Here is an 18,042-nt window from a genome sequence, read left to right on the forward strand (position 1 = left end):
CACCGGGTTTGAACTGACTTTATTATTCTGTAAATGTGAACTTTACAAAGCGCTTTACAACGACCGGGCGTGTCCTCCGTCTGTCCGTGACGGACACCCACACACGGGGTGGCTCTGAGCACGCCGGGAGCCGGGAGCCGGAGCCGGGGGCCGGGAGCCGGGAGCCGGAGCCGGGGGCCGGGAGCGCGGGGTGGCCCGGCGGGCGTCTCGGGGGCTGAGTCATTGGAACAGCGTCAGCCGTGGCGAGGAAGCCACAGCTGAGCCGGGCCCAGCGACAAACACCCGGGTTTCCTCCTTCTTCAAAGAAAGAAAAAAGCAAAAAAAAAAAAAAAAAGGCGAGGGTCTGAGGCCGCGGCCGCGGGGGCATGCGTGGAGCCGGCCCCTCGGCTCAGGCGTGCGTGTTTGGTTTATGGTTGTAACAGTCGAGGCGGCGGCGGCCGGCGGCCCACACCCCACGCCCTACGGCCACGGCTCCGGGGGAGGCCCGACGAGGAGGGTCCGTTTGCTCCCGGGATCGTCCGAAGGTTCAAGTCAACAACATCCGTCCGGCTCTACACTCAGCTCTCTTCTCTGGTGAGAACAGTATTGCGAGTTTTGGCTTCTGTGGACGTAGAAATTACAGTCATGTGCAAAACGCGAACAGGGAAGCGACCGGTCGGAATGCGAGCAGGTGGTCCAAGCCGAACCTTTAGATCCTGCGTAATTTTCCTTTCCAGGTTTTTTCCCCCCAAAGAAACACAACAAACAAACGAACAACAACCCCAAACCTTCGCCACGATGGAAACAACTCGCACTGGCCCTCGGTCTTGGTCCCGGGTGCCTCGTGGGGGTGCCGGGTGGGGGTGCCGGGTGGGGCCGCCGGTGCTGGGCCTGGCGGCAGCAGCTAAGGCTCAGGGCACCTGAGCGCCCTGTTCTGCGGGGTTGCTGCGGCAGAGGCAAAAGGCTTTCTCCGAGTTTCCAGGTGGTTTGGGGCCATCGGCCTTTTCCTACGGCAAAGGATTGCCATAAAGATCGCCCGTCGGAGGCGAATCGGAGCAGCCATTGCCAGGGAGGCCGGCCCTGGGCCAGTGCTGCTGCCGAGGGGGACAGGCCAGGGCCGCATCCCCGAGTCCCTCACCCGGGGACCCCAGTCCCCCCTCCCGCCTTCCTCCCAGCTCTCAACACTAACACACCCGCGCTCAGGAGCCCTGCCTGGTCGCCCCCTGCAGGGTCCCCCGCCCGGAGGCCGAGAGGGGCTGTGGGTCCGCCCTGAGGGCTCTCCCGGCCTCGCATCCGGTCAGGGCAGTAAGACAACAGGATCCAATGCACAGTTAGTGACCACAGAGAACTCTGGCCGAGGCCAGACACAGTGCAGAAAACAAGACAGAATTCAAGTACTGAGGCCGCCGGCCATGGCCGGGGCCCCACCGTGCTCACAGTATCCGTCCCACTGCTGGTCCCACCCGGGGGACCCAGGGACCCTCGCCCTCCGTCACCCCAGCCGCTCCCTGCAGGAGGGCGGGGCGCGGCCGGACCCCGGGCCCGTGGCCGCCACGTCAGCCACACCCGTGGGTGCCCGCCCCTCCCCAGGTGCCTCGCTCTGTGACAGATGCGTGTGGGTGCGTGTCGCTAACAGTCAAGCTCGGGAGAAGGTGCAGCTTCTCACAGACGCTGAGTGGCTTGTCTCTCGTCCACGGGGCGTGGGGTGAGGGCGTGGGGCGAGGGTGGCCGGCGGGACGGGAAGGAGTCGTGTAAACAGAGGAAGGGGCGGGTGAGGGGAGAGGGAAGGTGCTAAGGCACTCTGGAAGGCCTGCGGGCCAGGCCGCGCCGCCCCCAGGGACGCCCGGCCGGGCGCCAGCACATACAATCATCAGCCACGCCGCCCGCCACGCGCCGGGCCCACGCCCACGCCCACGCCCACGCGGGGCACTTAGTGCAAAACGCCGGCCTGGCCCTCGGGGCCGGGAGCTCAGGCCCATTCACATTGAACGATTCAAGTTTCACCTGCGCTCGGCCTTTCCCCCTCCCCGCCCCCCGGAGCCACAGGGCGGACGGCGATGGTCAGCCATTTGGGGCGGAGGCCACGGGACATTGTGCTGGCCTGAGCCTCGGCCCGGCCTTCTCTGTGCGGCCATGCTGGCCGGCCGAGCGCCCTCGCTTCCTGGCCCCAGGCGGGCCGTGCCCGCTCTGGGGTGGAGGAGAGAGAGGGAGACAGAGGGAGCCCTCCATCCGTCCGCAGCCGGGACGGGGGCCCGAGGTCCCCAGGGGGCGTCAAATTAAAGTGCAAATTTGGGTGGGGGAGCAAATCAAGGAAACTCCGCGGGGAGATGGGGGTCAGCCTCACCCACCACCACCTGCAGGGCCCCGAGTCCACCTGAGGGCACGGCCTCCTCTCACTCCCGGGAGGACCCAGGTCTGGTCCCTCATGGGCGGGGGGGGGGGGGGGGGGGGCGAGGCCAGGTGGCTGGACTGAAGCCCCAGAGACGCAGCCCCTTGGGCACAGGACCCCGGCAGGGACAGCGGTGGAGGGACTGAGCTCAGCTCCGGGTCCCTCCCACCCAGGGTCCTGCCCCCCCCCCCCAGTCTCCACCCCTTCCGGAAGCTGCCAGATCTCTCCGGAGGCCAGGCACAGGTGGGGGGGTGGGGGGTGGGGGGCAGGAGGCTCCGAGCAGCCTGGGAAGAAGCCCCCCACCCCGCCCCAGGCTGCCCCACCTTGGGACCCCATGTGGCTTGGCTTTGTGGGTCCTGAGTCACAGGGGGTGGGGGGCTGGGGAGGTGGAGCCCCATTCCTCCCCAAAACCAGCAGCCGAACTGCAGAGGGACCCCGCAGCCTCCAGCACCCGCTCCGGGGGCCCCCCTCGCCGCCCCTCCCCGTGCCCTCTGACCCCCGCACCTGCTGCCCGGGCGCCCTGCCACCTGCCGCGCTCGGCCCGTGCTCACTGCCCCCCGCCCCCCGCAGCCTCGGCGTGGGGCTCCCCACGGGTCAGCGCACAGCACGGGCCCCGCTCCGCCCCAGCCCGGCTCCTGCCCCACCACGCAGGCCCCCCACCTGCAGGCCGGCCCAAAGGCCTCCCCTCGGCATCACTCTGGCTGCCGTCCGGGGCCGCCTGCCCCCAGCGTGGCCTGTGCACAGAGGACCCGCCCCCAACCACAGTGGTCGGGGCAGGGACACCCCGTCTGCCCTCACCGTCCGCTCTTTGGGTCTGAAAGGTTCCAGGTCGTGCACGGAGGAGCTGAGTTCAGACCCAAAGGCACACACAGAATCCTAACACGGCCGAGCACCGGGCACCCGGGAGGCGGCCATGCCCCACAGGCCAGTGGCAGCCTGGCCAGAGCCGGGGAGGGGGCCCCGGTGCGAGGGGGAGGGGGGCCGCGGGGGCGGAGCCCAGGTCCAGCCAGGAGCCCTTTCTCCTGTCCCGGGACAGCAAGGCCCATCATGGCTGGTCACCCTCCCACACGCACACGCACACGCACACGCACACGGACCGGCCGCCCGGCCCGGTGCAGGAGGAAGGAAACAGCAGGGGTTCGGCCACAGGGGGGCGGGCGGGCGGGTCCCTGGCTTCGCCCTGGCAGAGGGGCAGGGAGGGGTGGGGCTCGGGCCGGGCACTGGGGCCGCGCGCCCGATCCGTCCAGAAGGGGGAGAAGCTACATGTGGAGACCGAGCTGGAGCACCCAGGGGCCTCCTGGCTCGCAGGCCGGGCGCCCTGTCTCCTTCATGAACCTTAAATACAAGCAGGGTAGGAATCACATTGTTTTCAGGCAGCGCCGTTCGTGGGTGAGTGGCTCGATCACATTGTTGTATTAGTAACGCATGCAAGCAGCTAGCAGGCCGGCCGGCCTACAGGGTCCCGGCGTAGGCGCCGTCCGGCCGGCGGGCCGCGGGTGTGGGGGGCCGGGAGCCCGGGCCGCCCTGCTCGAAGGGCCGCGGGGGGCTCTGCCCGTCGGCGGGCAGCGGCTCGGGCGCGGCCACCTCCTGGATGACGGAGCCGGCCCCCTCGGCCTCCTCCCCGGCCTCGAAGGGCGGGTTGGCGGGGGCGGCCAGGTCGGCGGCGGCGTTCGCGGCGTCAGTCCTCAGGGCCGCCAGGGCGGCCGCGTCGCCCCGCCGCTCGGCGTACAGCCGCTGCTCGAACACCTGGGCGGCGGCGGCGGCGGCGGCGGCGGCGGCCGGGAACTCGGGGTCCAGGGCCACGCCGGCGGCCGAGGCGCCCATGACGGAGCGGTACATCTCCACGCCCTCGGGCAGCATGGACTTGATCTTGGGCAGCCAGCGCTTGCGCACGCGGCGGGCGTTGGTGCACATGTCGGCCGCGATCACGTTCATCTCGCTCTCCTTGAAGCTGGGCGCGAAGTTCTGGCAGTACACTGGGGGGACGGGACGGAATGGGGGGGCATGAGGGCTGCCGGGAGCCCCATTCCTCCCCCAAACCAGCAGCCGAACTGCAGAGGGACACCGCAGCCTCCAGCACCCGCTCCGGGGGCCCCCCTCGCCGCCCCTCCCCGTGCCCTCTGACCCCCGCACCTGCTGCCCGGGCGCCCTGCCACCTGCCGCGCTCGGCCCGTGCTCACTGCCCCCCGCCCCCCGCAGCCTCGGCGTGGGGCTCCCCACGGGTCAGCGCACAGCACGGGCCCCGCTCCACCCCAGCCCGGCTCCTGCCCCACCACGCAGGCCCCCCACCTGCAGGCCGGCCCAAAGGCCTCCCCTCGGCATCACTCTGGCTGCCGTCCGGGGCCGCCTGCCCCCAGCGTGGCCTGTGCACAGAGGACCCGCCCCCAACCACAGTGGTCGGGGCAGGGACACCCCGTCTGCCCTCACTGGAGGGACGGGGGCGGGGGGAGCTGTGAGGGGCTGCTGCTCTCGGACTCCGAGCTGCCTGCCCGCCCCTGCCCTTGCGCGGGGGCCACCGCGCCCACACTGAGCCGACGGCACAGCCCCTTTGTGCTCTAAATGGTGGTCGGCAAGCTCCTTTGTCAACAGCCAAATGTCCACAGCACCACGACTGAAATTCCTCTGGAGAGCCGAACACCGACTTCTGCCCGTGGGCCACCAGGTTTCCATCACACTGTCCGTGCGCTCCCGCACGTGGTGCTTTGTGGAAGAGCCACACTCAAGAGGCCAAAGAGCCGCATGTGGCTCGAGAGCAACCGTTTGCCGACCACGGCCCTAAAACAGCAGATGCTGTTTAAGCGGGAAACTGGCCGCCTGCACCCGCGGCCACAGGAGGCCGCACGCTGGCCATGGCCGTGGCCGCCCGGCACCGCTGCTTCTCCCAGGGGGGGTCGGGGGGCGGCGTCTGCCACCGCGGCGGCCGGCCTCACCCCACGCCCCACCCCACGCCCCGGGTGCGGGAGGCAGAGCCGCCGAGCAGATGGCAGAGGCTCAAAATAGACGCCGTGTCAGGAACGCGTTTTGTTTAAAACGGAACGCCAGATCCATTTCACGTGCTGAATCGTCCCACGGACACTCTCCTCACACCTGGCACCGGCTCCCGGGAGCCGAGCCCCGAGAGCCATCCTTCCTCCTCCCCGACCCCAGCCGACCCGGGTGGCCACTCCCCAGGCCCCCCATCCCCCCGCGCCCCCATCCCCCTGTTCCCCCCTGCCGGGCCTCCCACCCCCCTAGGCCCCCATCCCCCTCAGCCCCCCATCCTCCCGGCCCCCCATCCCCCTGTTCCCCCCCAGGCCTCCCACCCCCCCTAGGCCCCCATCCCCCTCAGCCCCCCAGCCCCCCGCCCCCCAGCCCCCCCCCCGCGCCCCCCCCCGGGCCTCACATTTCACGGCGTTGAGGACCCGGCTGTCCAGCGGCTTGCGGCTGGGGTCGCTGGTGGACGAGCGGATGCCGGTGCCACAGCTGTTGGCCAGCGTGTTCCTGGAGGAGGAGGAGGGAGGGGGCGGTGAGGCTCAGAAGTCCGGGCGGCTCAGAAGTCCGGCCCCTCCGGACTGTGCTCACCCTGGGGGGGAGGGTCCGGGGGGTGGTCCGGCCCCCCGGACTGCGCTCACCCCGGGGGGGAGGGTACGGGGGTCCGGCCCCCCGGACTGCGCTCACCCCGGGGGGGAGGGTATGGGGGGTGGTCCGGCCCCCCTGGACTGCGCTCACCCCGGGGGGGAGGGTACGGGGGTCCGGCCCCCCGGACTGCGCTCACCCCGGGGGGGAGGGTACGGGGGGTGGTCCGGCCCCCCTGGACTGCGCTCACCCGGGGTGGAGGGTCCGGGGGGGGGGGACCAGGCCCGGTGGGTGGGAGGAAGGAAAGCCCTTGGGGAGGGCTGCTCGGTGCACCCCGGGGGGAGGCGGTGGCTCCTCACTTTGGGGGGGCCCCCCCGCGTGCTGGGTGCTGGGTGAGGTCAGAGGGGGGCGGGGGAGGGCTGGGGCTCGGGGACCAGCTTCCGGGCGGACCCACCTGTCGAAGAAGGTGGCGAGCAGCCGGCGCAGCAGCACCTTGTGCTTGACGCCCGCGCACAGGTGGCAGTTCATGAGCTGGCCCCGCGTGATGCAGACGCCGGAGCCTGTGGAGGCACACGGTGAGCCGCGCCGGGCACATTGGGGGGAGGAGAAGGGGGACAGTGGGGGCGGGGGGGGGCAGCAGAGACACCCGGTGAGCCGCGCCGGGCACAGCAGGGGGGGGCAGCAGGGGCGGGGGGGGGTCAGGAGGGGGCCAGCGGGGCCTCTGGAGCTCTGTGAGTGGGACCTGCCAGGCCCGGGGCCCTGTCCCCTGGGGCTGTCCCTCGGAGAGCTCCCTGCTGGGCCCTGTGAGATGCAGACACCGAGGTGGGTGAGGGCGGAGGCCGGCAGGGCCGGTGTCACCAGTGAGGGTGCCAGGCCCTCAGCATCGTCTCCCCTTATAGCGTGACAGCCTGAGAGCCTGGCTCAGGGGGTGAGCATCGACCTAGGAACAAGGAGGTTCCGGGTTCGATTCTGGCCAGGGCACAGACCTGGGTTGTAGGCTCGATCCCCAGTGGGGGTCGTGCAGGTGGCAGCTGATCCATGATTCTCTCTCATCATGGATGTTTCTCTCTCTCCCTCTCCTTTCCTCTCTGAAATCAATTTAAAAAAGAAAAAATAAATTTTCTGACAAAGACATGGACCTGATGGGCTTCTTGACCTGCTCACAACGCCTGGCCCTGCAGACACGGCGGGGGCACCATGGGGGTCGGGGGGCACCATGGGGGTTGGCAGGGGGCACCATGGGGGTCGGCAGGGGGCACCATGGGGGTCGGGGGGCACCATGGGGGTTGGCAGGGGGCACCATGGGGGCCGGGGGCACCATGGGCGGGGGGCACCATGGGGGCCGGGGGGCACCATGGGTGTCGGGGGGCACCATGGGGGCCAGGGGGGCACCATGGGGGTTGGGGGGCACTCGGGCTCAGGGTCTGGATGGGGGGATTCCAAACTGCATTCCTGGTTCTATCTTGGACACAGTCCAGGCTGCTGCCCGCCCTCCGAGCCGGCCCAGCCCAGAGATGGGAGTGAAGTGCTGGGTCCGCGCCCCTGACCGACCCCAGTGCACATTCTGAGGGGACGCCAGAGGGACAGAGACGCCCCGTCTGCCCTCCTGACGACAGCGTGGAGGACCTGGCTCGTGGCTCAGGGGAAAGCCGTCCGGGCTCGGCCCCACGGCCAGGGCCTCACCTGCCACCAGCTCCAGCTTCTCGCCCGGGTCGCCCTCCGAGTACAGCTTGGGGTGGCAGCGGTACCCGATCTGGCTGATGAGGCTGGCGGGCAGGGCCACCAGGTCCCGGCGGATGAGGACGCAGGAGCGGCTCTCCAGCGGCACTGGCTCCGGCTTCTCGGGCACTGCGGGCACAGAACCGCGGTCAGGGGCCCCGGAGCATGCCTGGCGGAGCGGCCGCGCTGACTCTGCACCCTCCCTGCCCGCCCAGCCGGGGTCCCCGCCGTCTGCAGGGAGGACCAGAACGAACAAGTGGGCGAGGAGGGCAGGGGAGGCGTGCCCGCCCGCCGTGTGCCCAGAACAAGTTGCCGAGGCCCCGGGGCTCCTGGGAGGGTCGATCGACCAGCAGAGGCTCGGGCGAGGCCCAGAGGAGGGGGCACAGCCCCTCCATGAGTGGCGGCCCCCGGAGGCTGCACCGTCCCTGCCTGGCAAGAGGCTGCTCGATCGTGTCTGCTAAGCACTTGCCAGCCACAATGGCAGGCGGCAGCTGTGAGCGTTCCTGATAGACCCCCCAGGGAGGAAGAGGGGGCAGTCAGGGACCCTGAGCCAGCAGGCCCGCGGCTACATGGGGCCGGGGGCCGGGTGGGGGCTCAGGAGGCAGGTCTACGGGGCACATGCTGGGCACCCACCATGCCCACTGCTGCCCAAGGGCCAGGAGACCAGGGGCAGGGGCGGGCAGGGCAGTGCCAACACAGACTACAGAGGGCCCAGCCCCCCAGGCCTGGTGCTGCCCGAGTCCCCCCAGGGGCCCAGGCCACTGCCCCCCTCTGCCCCCTGTGCCCTTGGCTCGGACCCTTCATAGGGGGACACCGGCCAGTCCATGACGTCAGTCCAGCTACGGCCCCATTCCAGGAGAGAGGGACCCCCCCCCGGCCCCCCAGTTAGCAGGCCTCAGCCGCACAGAGGAGGGCGGAGTCGGGGGGCATTCCCCAGGAGGCATGTGGGGGGACACAGCCGGTTGGGGGGGATCAGCCGACAGCAATAGAGAATCTTCCACACCCGGAACCCCCACCCCGGCACTGGGGGTGCAGGGACCCCCCTGGCATCTTACAGCATCCCCCCCTCCCCTGCCACTGTGGGCCTGGCGGGCAGACAGGCAGCCTGGCGCCCGTGCGTTTACAGAGCCGGGGCCGCCGCCCGCCCTGTGCTTTCTCTAAACAGCACGCCGCCCCCCGCGCCCCCCAGCCCAGCCCCAGGAGCCAGAGTCAGATCCAGAGCAGGCGAGAGCTCACTATCCCTGCTGGGCACGAGCCAGGGCCACGCCGGCTAAAAATACCAGCCCCAGGGGGCGCCTGGAGAGGTGCCCCGGTTCCTCCGTTAGCGGTTCTGAAACCGGGGAGCTGTGCCCGGATGTGTCTCCATGATGTGGCCTCTGGGTGGGTCACTCAGCCTGGCAGGCGGGGCAGCCCCTGGTGGGCGGGGGCGTGGCCGCTGCAGAGACTCCGCCCAGGACACTGAGGTCCTGGAGTAGGGACTCAGGGGCCCCCTGCCACCGGCCTTCACCACCCACGGCCCCACTTCAACCAGCAGCCACGGGGCCTCCGGGCGGGGGCTCCGAACAGCGGGCACAGACAGGGCGGGGGCTCCGAACAGCGGGCACAGGACAGGGTGGGGGCTGGCTCCGAACAGCGGGGACAGGACAGGGCGGGGGCTCCGAACAGCGGGCACAGACAGGGGCTCCGAATAGCTGGGACAGGACAGGGTGGGGGCTCCGTGCAACGAGCACAGACAGGGGCTCCGAACAGCGGGCACAGACAGGAGGCTCTGAACAGCGGGCACAGACAGGGCGGGGGGCTCTGAACAGCGGGCACAGACAGGGGCTCTGAACAGTGGGCACAGACAGGGCGGGGGGCTCCGAACAGCGGACACAGACAGGGGCTCCGAATAGCTGGGACAGGACAGGGTAGGGGCTCTGTGCAGCGGGCACAGACAGGGGCTCCGAACAGCGGGCACAGACAGGAGGCTCCGAACAGCAGGCACAGACAGGGCGGGGGCTCCAAACAGCGGGCACAGGTGCTGACTCACACCGGAGGCAGCTCGTGGCCCAGAACCAGGGCTGTGCACACGAACACGCTCGGCGGTCTGTGACAGAGGGCACACGCCACGTCACGCAGGGCATGCCTGGTCACCGGGCATCACACACAGAGCCCCGGCCCCAGCCTCACCCCTCGCCCAGCGACAACAGAACGGGACCTCGGACCTGAACCTCAGGCACGAAAGGATGACACTTTCCCGGAGAAAACAGGAGGCGGTCTCTGAGATCTGGGGTTCGCGAACAACGTGGCCGTGGCTACAAGCCACCCCAGACAACGACGACTGGCACGGTCGATCCCAAGGAAGGACTCCTGTCTGGGACGGAGGGAACCCCCTGGGAGTGGGCGGAGGGAGGGAGGACCTCGAAGGTGGGAACAGAACCCAGACACCCGAATGCAAACACCGCTCCCTGCCCCCCCCCCCCCCCCCCCCCGGTGAGACAGACGGGCCACAGGGGCCCAGGGCCCTGCTCGGGAGGTCCAGGCGCAGCTGCTGGGACGAGGCGGGCGGGCAGCTGTCAGGCCCGGGCGTGCGGCAGAGTCGCTGTGCCGCGCCGGGAGGTGGACACCCCCCCCGCCCCCCACAAACATGGAGCTCCGGGACCTCGACACCCAGGACAGAGCACTCCTCAAAGAGAGAAGCGAAGTGAGCGGCAATGGTGGAGGCGTATGCGAGAGAGAAAGACGGCCCCGAGGCCGGACTCGGACAGGACGGCACCCCGGTCCCCATCGAGGCCACGGCAGGCGCTCGGCCACACCGGCTCTGCCGCACACACATCCTTGTCCGCTTTTATTTTGTTAAAAATATATACATATATATTTTTTTGATTTCAGAGAGGAAGGGAGAGAGAGAGAGACAGAAACATCAATGATGAGAGCGAGAATCATGGACCGGCCGCCTCCTGCACGCCCCCACTGGGGATCAAGCCCACAGCCCTGTGCCCTGGCTAGGAATCGAACCCTGAGCCCCTGGTTCCTAGGTGGACGCTCAGCCCCTGGTCATGGAACGGTCAAATGCTCAGCCCTGAGCATGGACCAGGCACCCCAGCAGCAGTGACCTGCACAGAACCCTGACTCCAAGCCCAGCCCAGCCCCCGGGCTGGGGACGGGAGGTCCGGGCTGGGACTACTCTGTCGAATTTGAGACACACGTTAGAATAGAAACCTCTACATTAACACCAAGTACTTAACAGAATAAATAAAGGAGTAAAAAAGAAAGAGTAGGGGGCCCTGGCCGGTGTGGCTCAGTGGATAGAGCGCCGGCCTGTAGGCCATAGGGTCCCGGGTTTGATTCTGCTCAAGGCACGTGCTTGGCGGCAGGCTCCTCCCAGGCCTGGGCCGTGGCCCATCGATGTGTGTCTCTCACACGGATGTTTCTCTCTGTCTCTCCCCCTCTCTTCCACTCTAACAATCAAAGGGAGAATACCCTTGGGTGAGGATTAACAAATATATATATATATATATATATATATATATATATATATATATATTTATTTATTTATTTATTTTTTAAGAAAGGGGGTGGGGGGCGTGGGCCCAGGGCGGGGCTGGAGCGGGCGGGAGGCTCAGCGCTCCTCCGAAGGGACGGCAGTAACTCTCCCCGGTGGCGAGGTCACGCACGCTCAGAACCACCGGAGGCAGCATGGCGCTCGCACGGAGGACCCTCTGCAGAATGGCCGGGCGCTGGGCCGGGAGGACCGTGTCACAGGACGGAGGCGGGAGGTGACCCCAGAATAAAGCGACACAGACGATAGCCCGGTGCCATGTCTGATTCCGGTCAGCGCTGGTCCAGGCTCACACTGCCGTGGGCGAAGGGGAGGCAGCTGGAGGGTTTAACCTGGCGGTGCGCCCCAGCAACACCGCGGAGACAGAGCGTCCTGGGGAGCCATTTAAATATGTTTTTACTGACTTAGAGAGAGTGGAAGGGTGAGGCGGGGAGAGAGAGAGGAGAGAGAGAAACATCCATCAGCTGAGGAGGAAAGCTGGTCAGAAACAAGGAGACATGGCAAAGAGAACTTTTAAAAAATGTCAACAGCCCTAACCGGTGTGGCTCAGTGGACAGAGCGTCGGCCTGCGGACTGAAGGGTCCGGGTTCGATTCCATCAAGGGCATGTACCGTGGCTGCGGGCACATCCCCAGTGGGAGGTGTGCGCGAGGCAGCTGAGAGGCCGCACATGAGGCAGTGCCGGCCGCGGTGGCCCAGGGCGCAGACACCGTGTCCAAGAGACTAAGCCTGAGGTCAGCAAACCGCGGCTCTCGAGCCACATGCGGCTCTTTGGCCCTTGAGTGTGGCTCTTCCACAAAACACCACGGCCTGGGCGAGTCTATGTTGAAAAAGTGACATTAGAAGAAGTTTAAGTTTAAAAAATGTGGCTCTCCAAAGAAATGTCCATCGTTGTGCTGTTGATATTGGGCTCTGTGGATGTGTGAGTTCGCTGACCACTGGGCCACACAAACCCCGAGCAGCAGGCACCCATGTGAAACGGCACGGAGTCACATCACCCCCAGGGTGGCAGCCGCTTGAAAAGAAGACACTCCTGGGAACAGAGACGGGGGACCCCAACACCCCTGAGAGACGCTGCTGCCAGGAGATGAGAGAGAAGGACGGTCACCCAGGATTCCATTCCTGCCAAACAGCCTGTGAGGGCGAGGGCGAGGGCGAGGGCGGGGGCGGGGGCGAGGGCAGGGGCGAGGGAGAGGGCGAGGGCGGCTGGATGCACGTGAACCGGTTTTACATTAATATTATGCTTCCATCAGGAGATTATTTTAAAAGGTGGCATCATGACGTTTTAACGCTTTTCCCAGAATCCACCACGAGTCGTCACTGGGATGGTTAGGCACGTGAGATGCTGAGCAGGAGAGGGATGCCAGACGGGAGTGTTAATCTACACAGAACAGGCGGAACAGGGCGAGTGTGTGGGCAAACAGAAAAGGCTTTTAAAGACATTTTTAAACGCCTCCCACAGAAAACGGGACATTGCATAAACACCACGGAACCTGGCCGGCCGGTGTGGCTCAGTGGTGAGCGCCAACCTATGAACCAGGAGGTTGCTAGCTCAGCCCCAGTCAGGGCATGTGCCTGGGTTTCAGGCTCCGTCCGCAGTGAGGGGCTTGCAGGAGCCAGCCGATCCATATTCTCTCTCACCAATGTTTTTCTCTCTCTCTTTCCCTTTCCCTTCCTCCCTAACAAAGAAAAAAATTTTTTTCAATGAAAAAAAATAGAACATTGGCCTGTACTTTACACCTTATACAAAAATTAACTCAAAATGAAACCTAGATTAAATGGAACTGAAGCCATAAAATATCTAGAAGCAAACACAGGAAAAAAAATTCTGCAACCCTATTGAAAGAACTAAAGTCAACACCAACGCATAATTTGTAAGATAAACAGCTGATCATTTAAGTTCGTCAAAATTAAAAACACACACACACACCCCCACACACACACACACTACAAAAGACATTGTGAAGAGAATAGAAAGACAGCTGTAGTCTGGAAGAAATGTTTATAAGTCACATATCCAATCGAGGACTTTGGTCTGTAATATGTAAAGAGCACACAATACTCAACAATAGGAAAGGGGAAAGACTCGCCGAGGCAGGCCCTTGACAGGCGTGGAAGACGTTCACCGTCAGACCAGACAGAAAGACAGAAGCACCACAAACTGCCACCCCACTGCGGCTTCGGGATCGCAAGACAAAGCCAAGTGTGGGCAGGAGCAGCGGCAGCCGGCAGGCCTGGCGGGCGTGGCTGGTCGGACACAGCTGAGCACACGCTCCCCGGAGGACCTGCAGGCTGGCTCCGCGGCTCATTTACAGGAACGGAACGCTGACCTGTGTGCAACCCCTGGCACAGGTGCCGCCCAGCTTTATTCGCAACTCTGCAACGCCAGCCACCTACACACCCTTTAGCGGGTGGACACACAAACGGGCACGGCCCAACAAGGGACGGGGCTCAGCAGCAGCGGGGAATCCACTGGGAATCCACCCAACAGCACCGATGGGTCTCCTGGCTCGAAGGGACGCCGTCTGTCCGCCTCCATTTCAGGGACAGAAACCAGATCCGGCGGCCGGCGTCAGCGGAGGCGGAAGAGGAGGCGGTGAGGGCTCGGGAGGGCCTCCGGCCGGGACGCTGTTTTGTGTCTCGGTGTGGAGCGGATCACGTGACGCCGGCACGGTCAGGCCCAGAGCACCGTCTGGGTTTAAGTTTAAAAGGTGAGAGGACGACTGGCTGTTTCAGTAAAAATAACACGAGGAGGCCCGTCACCCACGAGGAGGCAGAACGCGTGACAGCGGCACCGGGCGGTGTTGTTGTTGATTTGGGGAAGGTTTTGTTTGTTTTTAAAGATTTTTTTAAATTGGTTGTTAGAGTCCAGGGAGAGGGAGAGAGAGAAACACTGATGTGAAAGGGCAACGTCCACCAGCTGCCTCGCTGGTTACAGGCTGTGGCGGGATTAGGAGCTGCCTGGGTGAGCTGACTCGGGGTGGGGTGGGGGGAATGGGGCTGGAGGAAGGCTAAGAGACGTCACCCCAACACGTGCTGCTAAAGAGAACGACACCCCAACTCGTGCTGCTAAAGAGAAACCAGAGCAGACAGGAGCCAGCAGCCACATCGCAGACCTGAGCCAAGGAAACCGTCAGAGGCACCGGGCCGGGGGCGCGAGGCAGAGCCGCCGGGCGAACACCCACAGGAACCGTCCGTGGGACACGAGAGGGTCACAGGCAGTCACAGGCGGTCACGGTGAAGAGATGGAGGCGCCAGGCCACGAGGCCGCAGGTGCACGGGAGCCGGACCGGCTGCATTCACACCGAATAGCCCAGAGATGGGCCAATGCCACCAAAGACACACACACACACACAGACACACACAGACACAGACACACACACACACAGACACACTCACACAGACACACTCACACTCACACACAGACACACACACACAGACACTCACACACAGACACACTCATACTCACACACAGACACACAGACACTCACACACAGACACACTCACACACACACACAGATACACACACACAGTGTCTTGATGCAGTGACCCAGCGGGGTTTGCCCAGGAATGCAAGGATGGTTCGCCGCTGAAAACTGGCTGATGCAACACCCCCCTCAGCAAAGCACGGCACGAACCCACGTCCCCATCTCCACAGACGGACAGAAAACACCGATTAAACGGAAGAGAGAGCTGGGCCGCCCGGCAGTGGGAGTTAACACGCCTCCCGGGGCCCAGCACGTCGCTGCCCACGACGGTCCCAGCAGCCCCAGCGGGGGCACGGGTGGTGACAGCAGCCCCCCCCCCCCCCCCCGAAGCTCCCCACGTCTGCCGCCGGCGGCACAGCCCGGCACGGGGAGACCGAGCGCCGAGCGCCGAGCGCCGAGGACCCAGCTTAGACCACAGGGCGCATCTCAGGCTGCAGTAAAATGTGGTTCCTGCTGCATACGCCCCTCACAGACCTGGCCACTGCGAACCCCGTGGCAGGGAGAGGGAGGGGGGAGGTGCGGGGGGGGGGGACCAGGAAACTCTCGGGGAGCCCAGTTCGGTGTCTGACCGGCCGGGATGCCGGCTGACGGCACTCCCAGCAGCGGCCCCGGCACTGAACGGCACGGTTACTGATGTGAACACGTCCACAAACAAGGAAGAGGAAAGGCAGGCGGGCCCGGCGGCTCCGGGTCAGAGACGCACTGGGCCGTGAGAGAAGCCAGACGCTGCTGAGGGGACGTTCTGGAACAGCCAGAGGACCCGCGTGGGGGGGGCGGCCGCTGCCGGTGGGGGGCGGAGCCGGGAGTGTCTCGGGGCCACAGAATCACCTCCCTCTGATGTGCCAACGGGGCCTCCCCGAGGCTCACAGGTTCTCTGTTCACTGACCCCAGGAAGTGAGTCAGTCGCCCCCCAGCTGGTTGGGTCAAGGACTCAGGGCGCCAGGGGCCGAGGGTGAGATGCGCTGCTGCTCAGAAGCTGGGAGGCCCCGCATCCTGGCAGCGGAGGCCGAGGCCGAGGCCCAGGCACCCGGAGGCCGCCCCGGAGGCTCTCAGGGACGACCCCCCCCATGGCACCTGGGGTGCCCGCGCCCTCAGGCAGCCTCCTGGGTGCTTGGAAGGACAGACACAACAGGACCGGCACCTCCTTCACCCAGGCCGCTGCCAGTGGTTGTTTCAAAGGGGAAGTTACATCCCCAGAGGCCAAGGCCAGGCCTGGGCCACGCACACGCCTGCTCCCGGCCCCGAGGTGGCTGGGCTCTCAGAGGCTGGAGGGACCACAGCTGTGGGCCGCTCTCCCCGACCCCCCCAGCCTTGGCTGCACGTGGAAGGTCAGAGGGCAGCGTGGCCTTCAGGGTGCACAGAGCGGGGCCGGCCCGGGCGGGGCTCGCACTCGGGAGCACGGGGAGGGCGCCCGAGCAGCCTGGCGCAGGCACAGCCCCCGGGGTCCTCGGGGAGGAGCGCGAGGCAGCCGTGGCTTTTAAAGAGGCGGCGGCCTGTTCTCAGACCTCCTGGGCAGCAGCTGCCTCTCCTTCCAGCATCTGCTGGGGCCGACCTGGGCGGCCGCCTGCAGAGCTGGCGCGGGGAACGCTGGGCCGAGGCAGGGGGTCAGGCACAGGCGGGGGCCCCTCTGCTCAGGGAACAGGGCAGGGACCCGGCGGTGCCACCCCACCCACCAGGCCCTGTCGGTTCTCTTCCCCACCTACCTCTCCCCCGGGGCCAGGCGGCCGGCCCTGCCTCCCTGCCACCCAACCACGACCCAGTGTGGTCCTTGTTCCGGTCCTTCTGCTGCCTTCTCCCAGTGTGAGGGCGGGCACCCCATCTCAGTCACCACTGCTCACAGCGGGAGCACAGACCTGCCCCGGGAGCCAGGGGCCCACAGGCAGACCTTCCCCGCCCTCGGTGCCCGCCCTCAGTGCCCGCCCTCGGTGCCCGCCCTCCGGAAACCAGCACGGACCCGGGCCCCTCTGCCTGGACCTGCAGGCACCCCCTCTCACGCCCCAGGGCTGGATGGAGCAGGGCTGACCTGAGCCCCCGGGGCCGGCCCCCAGCTACGCCTGGCGAGGAGGGGGCCTTGTGAGAGGGGCGGGGGCCCCTCAGCCCCTCGGCACCCCCATCAGGGCCCGTCCTTCGATGGGCCTGGCCCACGGCGTCACTGGCATCACCGGGCACGGGGCATGCTGGGAACACGCCGGGGCCGCGGCTCCAACGCCATCGGCTCTCCGCACGTTTACTTCCAGTTTCCAAAGCGAGGGGCTGGCCGCAGGGGCCCTGCCGCCTGTTCCCTAGGAGTGCGGGGGCGGGGGTGCCGGGGGTCACCCGTGTCCCCCTTCTGTGGCGGGTGCTCCTCAGATCGCCCTCCCTCCCATCGGCAGGGGCAGCTGAGCCAGAAGGAGAAGGGGGTCCCGGAGTCCAGAGACCATTCCAGACTCGGCCAGCCTAAAGCGAGCCCAGCCGACCCTCAGGGGGCCCAGCTGGGACCCCACGCTGCTCGGCCTCAGGGGGCTGAGAGGGGTCCCCGGACCCGGCCAGGCCAAGGCACGGGAGGAGCTGGGGTAGCGGCCCAGCACCCCAGGGGCAGCCGCGCGCCCGCTCACCCCCACGGCCCCTCCCCCACTACCCTCTTCCCAGCATGCCCAGCGCCCAACGATGCCAGCGACGTCACTGCCAATAACCTAGATTTTAACCAGGAAATCACACCCCCTCCTGCCCCACTTATGGCTCCGGAGGAGAGGGCCGGGCTGGGCGTCCTGGGCCGGCGTCAGGCTGCACCGGTCCCCCTGCCCCCGGGTCCCCCTGCCCCCCAACACCCAGGGAGCGGGGCCGGGCCGGGCGTCCTGGGCTGGCGTCAGGGTCCCCGGCTCCCCAACACCCAGGGAGGGGGCAGGGCGGGGGCTCGGGACTCCCACCTGCCCCCACCCAGGGGGCGAGCCTCTGCAGGTGCACAGCTTGGGGTGGCCCTGGCCCGGGCCTCCCGGGACCGGCACCCTGTCTGGGTCCTGGGTGGGGCTGGGGAGAGGCTCAGGCACCTCGGGCCATGAGACAGCTCGGCTGCCACCCCCCCTGCCCCTCCATGGCCACTTCTGTTGGCTCCTTGGAGCCCACGGATACGGGCGGCCACCCCTGACCGGCTCTTCCAGAGGGGCAGGCGGCCAGCGGCCAGCAATCCCGGCCGGCGTTTCCCCTTCCCCTCGGCACGCCACGCGGCTGCGGGGTGCTGGGAGGGCGGTCCCAATGTGCACCATCACGGCCCCAGCAGCAGATCCTGCCCTGACCCCCCCTTACCCTACTCCCCCCCTGGGGCCCCACTCAGCTGCAGCTGAGAACAGGGCACTCAGGGGCGCGGGTTCTGCCCTGGGCCAGGGCCTGCCTCCC

The 18,042-nt window shown here is 66.9% G+C and overlaps 2 protein-coding genes across 5 annotated transcripts in view; one reads left to right on the forward strand and one right to left on the reverse strand.

Annotated features, from left to right (window-relative positions):
• NACC2 (NACC family member 2) overlaps positions 1 to 18,042 on the reverse strand; it is a 51,206-nt gene continuing 33,164 nt past the window's right edge. For all 4 annotated transcript variants that reach the window (XM_084907347.1, XM_084907345.1, XM_084907346.1 and 1 more), the window contains exons 3-6: positions 7,607 to 7,771; positions 6,378 to 6,483; positions 5,751 to 5,848; positions 1 to 4,344 (exon numbers count right to left, since the gene is read on the reverse strand). In XM_084907347.1, coding sequence (XP_084763473.1) covers positions 3,821 to 4,344; positions 5,751 to 5,848; positions 6,378 to 6,483; positions 7,607 to 7,771 — 893 coding nt within the window. In that variant the 3' untranslated portion in view covers positions 1 to 3,820. The remainder of the gene's footprint in view (positions 4,345 to 5,750; positions 5,849 to 6,377; positions 6,484 to 7,606; positions 7,772 to 18,042) is intronic.
• On the forward strand, positions 15,010 to 16,692 carry LOC311616120 (uncharacterized protein; the record flags this gene model as incomplete). The annotated part of the gene is made up of 2 exons (XM_084907343.1): positions 15,010 to 15,360; positions 15,405 to 16,692. The coding sequence occupies exon 2, from the start codon at positions 15,628 to 15,630 to the stop codon at positions 16,690 to 16,692; it is 1,065 nt and encodes a 354-aa protein (XP_084763469.1). The 5' UTR covers positions 15,010 to 15,360; positions 15,405 to 15,627.

This window comes from Pipistrellus hanaki, assembly GCF_964339955.1.
Source record: "Pipistrellus hanaki genome assembly, contig: scaffold_62, whole genome shotgun sequence".
In the NCBI taxonomy this organism is placed as follows: domain Eukaryota; kingdom Metazoa; phylum Chordata; class Mammalia; order Chiroptera; family Vespertilionidae; genus Pipistrellus; species Pipistrellus hanaki.